The 7510-nt window shown below is 37.5% G+C and overlaps 1 protein-coding gene across 1 annotated transcript; it reads left to right on the top strand.

Annotated features, from left to right (window-relative positions):
- The first annotated feature begins 1224 nt into the window (after positions 1 to 1224).
- LOC131361324 (ictacalcin-like) lies at positions 1225 to 3151 on the top strand. The gene is made up of 3 exons (XM_058402358.1): positions 1225 to 1362; positions 2586 to 2728; positions 2848 to 3151. The coding sequence occupies exons 2-3, from the start codon at positions 2591 to 2593 to the stop codon at positions 2986 to 2988; spliced, it is 279 nt and encodes a 92-aa protein (XP_058258341.1). The 5' UTR covers positions 1225 to 1362; positions 2586 to 2590; the 3' UTR covers positions 2989 to 3151.
- The last annotated feature ends 4359 nt before the right edge of the window (positions 3152 to 7510 follow it).

Here is a 7510-nt window from a genome sequence, read left to right as displayed (position 1 = left end):
TACGACAGACTACTAATACTCATCACAAAGGTGTAGCAATAGCTCAGGTCAAAAACTACTACCCTTAACTACTAAGCTTAAATCCTAAAATCTATTAAACTAACAACAAGCTGATAAACTGCTAAGTTTATGAATTGTGAGAGTTATTTAGAACTCTCAAAGGGGGGATTGTAGGAAAACATATTTTGAGGTCATTCTAGAATTTACTGTAACACACATTTCTTTTTGAATAATTATTTACATATTCCAGCTCTCACCACCAAATGGGGATCAAAGCAAATGGTTATCAGGAACTGTGAACCAGCTTACAGTTGGTGGTTGACTCTGAGGGTTTCAATGTTTTCTTTAAGAGTATCACCTCAAGGCTTTTGTATTGTCATACCTTCAAGGCCTGCCGACTCAAGGCCTTTAAAACTGTAATGCAAGCTTCTTTTCACTGGACTTGGTGACTAAAGTACCACCACAGTGTGAGTCCCCTGGTTTACTTCAATGAATTCACAACACTATGTATCACTTATTAATGTCTTGCCTACGATGCTTATTATCAGTTAGAGTGTGCATTATTATAGTAATTTGATATATTATGTTGTTGTTTATTCGGCTGCTCCATATTTGGGGCCAACACAGTGGATCATTTTGTCTGCATGTTTCCATTGGCACAGGTTTTATGCCAGATGCCCTTCCAGATGCAACCCTCCACTGAGAGTTAACTGGGCTAGCACCCTCCCCGGGAATCGAACCTGGACTGCGGCAATAAGAGCACAGTATCCTGCCACAGGACCACCAGGAGGCTAATTGGTTACAGTATATTAGTGTTATTATATTTTATTATTATTGAATATAATATATAACATATATTAATTGATAGATTATAGAGATTGATCGATTAACCTTAGCGCTTTTCCATTGACCAAAATTTAAATTCAGTCTGCTTAATCTATATGTGTTTCTATTTGTTTTTGGTTCTTTCAATCATGAGGCCAAGTTCTGCATTATTGCAGAACACACTGTAGCCTTCTGTCTGGACACATTAGCTTTACTGTATAGACAAAGTTTAATCTGTTCATGAAATCTGGCCAGACTTGCTCCTTTTTTTAAGAGTTTCTATGGTAGGCTGAAAGGAAAAAAGTGAAGTTATAGCATCTTGGTGAAGTAATTGTGGCATACATGGAGAGGGAGAGAGAAAAGGGGAAGGAGCAGGGTGGGAAGGGGCCGGGGGGTTGGGCTGTCTTGGGTTATGCGAGGAAAAAGAGGATGGGGCAAAGGGTTGCTGCATATATTGGCCGGTCCATCTCTCCTTGACTCACTTCCTCCTTCTCCCTCTTCATTTGTGCTGGTCAAGCTCTGTGTGCAAACTTAACGGTGAGTAGAGGAAACTTGAAAAAATTTGTTGTAGGTGTGCTCAAGGAAAGATTTTTCAGAGTGGTTTTTTTTTGATATCCTAAACTGAACTGAATTCAGGTTTGGGGTTTTTGTTTCTTTTGTTGTTTTTTTGCAATGCTGCTAGTGATTTTCCATTGTACATTTTAACTGCTAACTGACTTTTTATTTTTAATGTTCTGTGAATATATACTTTTTAGGCTTTTTCCTCCCCCTACCCATCTCTCTCTCTCTCTCTCTCTCACACACACACACACACACACACAAAGAGAGAGACACACACAGGCATACGTAACCTCCCACAAACATCAAGCTTAGTACTATTCTACTGTAAGATATGGCATGTGATTCACTTAGAGTTTGTAGGGTTTTGATATTGAGATGTTAACTCTCTGCAAAAGTTAAGAACTGAAACAGATGAAGGAGATAAAAAGAAGAGAAAAAAAATTGAGGATGTTAGGCAGAGAAATATTTGTCTTTGTTGAATGTTGGCCACAGTCAGCTTACTTTACTCCACTTTGTTCATTAACCCATTGTCTTAACTATAGTGAACATCTAGGGCGTTGGCCATGATCCGCTTGTGTTTAACCCAACAGTTTTACTTTACCACTCCTCTTTAGTCCGTCCTCCTTTTTTGTGTATTATTCCATGTCTCCTCCCTCATGGAATATTTCTTTTTTTCTTCTTGTGATTCATCCAATCACAGCACAGAAGGAAGCACTTTCTGACGTCTCTCAGATCAAAGCTAGGCGTGGCACACTGTTTACTGGTGTGTTTGTGTGTGTGTGTGTGTGTGTGTGTGTGTGTTAGGAGCTATGTGCTCAGCACTTCCTTTACTCAAAGGATCAGTTGTTAGACATTTGTTTAACCAATTAGTTGCTGTTTAAAAATTGTTATAAATTCTCCCTCTCTGTATTTACACAAGCAATAATCTGGTTTGTTTATCTGACTACCTGCAGATGCTAAAGCTCTGTTCACTAAAGATAATAAACCCCTCCATATTTTGTTCCACAGATTACATTTAGTGGAGCAAAATTAATTCTTCATGTTCCATGCAACTTTTATTAGTCATCTGCCTCTCTGTGTATTTAATGTTTATTTACTACAAAGAGGATGAGTCTACACATCGTCTGTCTTTGTAGGATGCATGTTCAGTGAGAAAGTAAAAGTTGTCACAATAATTAAAGTATATTTCTTTCCAAAAGTCATCATGTCCCAGCTCCAGAAAGGAATGGCAATGCTCATCGCTACCTTTCATAAATACTCCGGCAAGGAGGGAGACAAATTAACTCTTTCCAAGGGAGAGCTAAAAGATCTGCTTAACAACGAGATGGGTGAAATGTTTGCGGTAAGATATGCTCTTAGACATTACAGTAGCAATTAATTTCATACTGACAGATTTAGACAACATTAATGTTGTCTAAAAAATAAATCAACCACTGTTTCTTTCTATGTTTTGGTTAACAGAAGTGCACAGATCAAGCGAAACTGGAAAAGATGTTTAAGGACCTAGACGCTAATGCTGATGGTAAAGTGGACTTTCAAGAGTATATCACCCTTGTGGCCTGCATTACCACGTTGTGCAACGAGTTCTTCTCACAGAAGTAATAAATGGGGACTGACCCTTAACAGCCAAAAATAATGCAAAACACACATACCAATTGTCTATATTTTTTTTGTTTGTTTGATACACATAAAGAAATGTTTGGCATCTTACAATGATAAATGCATGAGGCAAAAAAAACATTTGAAATAAACTATTTGAATACGTTTTAAAGACTAAATGTGTGTTTGTATTTCCAGAGGTAGCAAATAGAAGAACAGCAAATAAAGGGCATATTTTAAATTAAACATTTGAACATAATCATTGAGAGATTGTAAAACTGCTCCACTGATGGACATAAATCAATATATTGGTATATAATAATAATTTCCGAAAATGAGGCCTGCAGAGTGGAAGGAAATTATTGAGACATATGGAACAGGTGTACAAAGGTGGGAAAGGGAGGAAGGATCGGGTGGGGCAAGTACATGTGCAAACAAAATGTAAACAGAAGCACATGGGAACATAAGATAAATGAAACCCTGCCACAAACCCTTCCATGCCCTCTGGTGTTCTGGCAGGGAACTGTCAGTGCAGAAAGCATGGTTTACGCATGTCCTGTGGAGAGATGGTACATTTCTACGCCTAATGCTCCAATTGAATTCAGAAACACAATCCAGTTCAGATGAGCTATGTACTGTATTTATACCTATCACAGAAAACAGCAAATTCCCATTACCTCTACCTGCCACTCTCTACTTTTATCTGTGTTTCTGCTCCGGATGACCACCAGCTTGATAGAATTAAAGTTGACATGAAGACAATAGCGTTAACTATGTTCATAGGTGCACTTCACACTGACCCTGTGTCAGAATAACATGCATGCACTGTGGCTATATCGCAGGGTTTTTTTTTTTTCTTTTCCATCTGTTCTTTCTTAAAGATACTTTACATTCAAGCAGCCTGCAACTGAAATAAATGGCCTGCAAGTAATCATGTATTAGAAGCTGATATGTAACACTGAACAAAATAAAAGGGCATCAGCTAAAATGCTGTAAATGAAATGCTGTTTGACAGGTTTGAAGTTTTGTAATTTAACTGACAGATTAGGGTATGGCTGGGCAAGTCATTTCTACAGGGGGCCACATAACAAATATGAACTGTGTTGGAGGGCTGAACCAACGATAACAAACTTAATTGTGCTCAATATTAATTTTCTCCCATTCTAAAAAGCAATAAATTATATATTTTGATTAGCTGCTACTGGTAATCAGAAGAATAAGGATATTCTGTAAATATTTATGTAAATTCATGAATTGTTGTGTAGGTCAAAGAGGAAAATAATCCTATAGAAGTAATAAACAGTTTAAAACAAAAACAATCATTGCATCACTGTTTCATTTTATTTTTAACTTGTTAATCTTCACAAATACTGAAAAGATGTTTTGCATTATGTTAAAGATAAGCAACTGCTCAACTTCATTCAAATCACAGCTCTCATCCAGAGCCTGTTGCTGTTCAGACACGTACGCACGTCCATAGGTAAATAATAAAACGCCAGGCTTTTCAAAATAAAAGTTGTATTGCGTGCACAGCATAAATACTTGTTAATTTATGTTTATGACTGACTTAACGCGGGCCGGACAGGGATGTCCAAAGGGCCAGATGTGGCCCTAAAATGCCCAGGTCTGGATTAGGGTGTGGAGGGTCAGCTGCTGCTGCTGCTGCATATAATGGCTGGTCCATCTCTCTTTGACTCATTTAACCCTTCTCGCTCTTCATTTTTGCTGGTCTAGCTCTCTGTGCAAACCTAAAGGTGAGTAGAGAAAAGTTAAAAGAATTTGTTTTGGGTGTGACAGTTTTTTAATGTTCCATGAATATATAGTTCTCACTCTTAGTGCTATTGCAAAAGAACGGGCATTTGGTTTACTTGGAGGTTTTAGGGTTATGAGACTGAGATCTGAACTCTGCAAAAGATTTTATGTCAAGAACAGAAGTACAGGAATGGAGGATGCTAGGCAGATACTTGAAAGCACTTTCTTACTCTCCTTAGGCCAAAGCTAGACGTAGCACACTGTGTATTAATGATCACTTGTTCAACCAAATAGTTGCTGTTTCAAGATAACTGTAAATTCTCCCTTTCTGTATTTGAAACAGCATTGATGTGACTTCTTAATTTGTTCACCTGTTGATGCTAAAGTGCTGATCACTAAAATAATAAATACCTGCATATGCTGTTCAACAGATTATGCTCAGTAGGGCAAAATGACAAATGACCGGAAAAAAATCAGCCTCTTTCATTTCTCTGTGTATTTAATATTTATTTATTACAAAGAGTCTACACAACTTGTAGGATGCATGTTCAGTGCGAAAATAAAACTTGTGGCAATAAATAAAGCATAAAAACATTTTTAATATAATATTTACTTTACAAAAGTCATCATGTCTGGCCTGAGCTGCTGCTGGAATGAATGGCACTGCTCATGAGAACCTTTAAACAATATGCTGTCATTGATGAAGACAAATCAACTCTTTCCAAGGCAGAGCTAAAAGAACTGCTCACCAAAGAGCTAGGAGAATACTTTAAGGTAAGATAAGCTCTTAGACCTTACAGAAGAAATTCATTAGCTTTTATATTGACAGATTTAGTAATTCCACACAACGTTAATGTCTTCAAAAAAGAAATCAACCGCTGTTTCTTTGTATGTTTTGGTTAACAGGATTGCAAAGATCGAACAGCACTGGACCAGATGTTTAGACATCTAGACCAGGGGCAGGCAAGTTCGGTCCTAGAGAACCGCCAATCCTGCAGAGTTCAGCTCCAACCCTAAGCAAACACACCTGAACAAGCTAATCAAGGTCTCCAGGATTACTAAGGCTACAGGCAGGTGATTTTTTTTTTTTTTTTTTTTCCAGGGCTGGAGCTGAAATCTGCAGGACTGCGGCTCTCTAGGACCGAACTTGCCTACCTATTTCTGCCTGTCTCTCTGTTACCCTAGCCATCAGAATATATCTCTCACCTGTCCACCATTTTGGGAGCCTTCACACCAGTCTTCCATCTTGGATTCCCTCAGCACTCACTCACCTGATCTCAGCCCCAGCAAGCTTTCATTACCATTTCTGGGTTCAGTCACGAAGAAACTGACGAGCCAAGTTCTGAAATCCTCCACTAACCTCTGTCTCCTGTGTTCAAGCTGCTGCTCTTACCACCTGCATGCTGAAGAACCCTCACCCAGAAGACTGTTCACTTATAACTTATTCAATAAACCTTGTCTTTTCACTCCTGGAGTTTTTAGATTCCTCAACACACCACTACACGTGTTGCACTATGCCATCATGGTGGCTGAGCTGACCATGATGTGCAAAAGAAGAAATATTTGCAAGAAAGAAATGAATGGGGACTGACCTTAAGTGTGTATATATATTTAAGGTCAGTCCCTATTAATTTCTTGCAAATATATAAATACAATATTGTGTGTGTGTGTGTGTGTGTGTATATATATATTGGTTGTTTGATACACAAAGAAATGTTTGCCATCTTAAAATGATAAATGCATGAGGCAAATAAACTATTTTAAATAACACAGTCTGTGTTGATTAAGTGTGTGGTTGTTGTGTCTGTTTGCAGATTTAGTAAATTCATGGAAAATTTTAAATAAAACATATTTAAACATAATTGATAAGAGATGGTGAAACTTCACCACTGATAGACATAAATCAATATATTGGTTTGTATTAATAATCTCCAAAAATGAGGCCTGCAGTGTGTAGATTTGAAAATGGATCAAACATCAGACATGACCCCAGAGTGCTGCGAAAGATAAAGCATTTATCTAACTTTGCTAGTCTCAAAGACATGATGGAGCTACAGACGGTGTTTAGTTTTGTGACTCATCTGACTGGCAAAGCACTAGATTGAGTGCAGGCAGTTTGGGGAAAAATCACTTGTATGTGCATTTTCACTGAGCTAATAAAATTCCGTTTCTGCCAGAGGGCTGCTTCAGAAGATTAAACGGTTCATGTGGACCTTTCAGATAGTAAATGCCTCCATCTTGTGGAGGTTTTTTTAGTCACACATTCAATTGCTCTGGAAACCAAATGAATCTGCCTCTTAAAATGTAAATTTAAGGGAATTAAAATTCTGAATCTAAACAAAGTCAAAATTTATGTGTGTTAATAAATGCTTCAGTAGCCTAAGGTCTAAGTCTTTGCAGTTTTATAAGCAAAATGCTTTCCAAGAATCCTCGAGAATTTGTCACAACTGTGACTTTTGACTTTTGTTACTCTTATTTCTGCTTTTGACAGTAAAACCTGCCAGACATCATTATATTAGGTAGGAAGGAAGGAAGGAAGGGGTGTATTATGTATTATGGTCCTTCCTTACTGACATTTTTCTATAAGCTTAGATTTTTTTTTGTCAGATGTTTTAACTAACTCAGTTATTTCAATTTTTATTTATCACATACGAAATCATACACAGTATGACATGTAGTGAAATGCTTTTAACGACTGTCCTACATTTTGAAGAAAGAAGAAGAGTAAGTTTAAAAAGTGTGTGGACATGAAAAATATAGGGATATAGATACA

Source organism: Hemibagrus wyckioides, linkage group LG01 (assembly GCF_019097595.1).
Source record: "Hemibagrus wyckioides isolate EC202008001 linkage group LG01, SWU_Hwy_1.0, whole genome shotgun sequence".
Classification (NCBI taxonomy): Eukaryota; Metazoa; Chordata; class Actinopteri; order Siluriformes; family Bagridae; genus Hemibagrus; species Hemibagrus wyckioides.
This window is presented reverse-complemented; position numbering and strand designations above follow the sequence as displayed.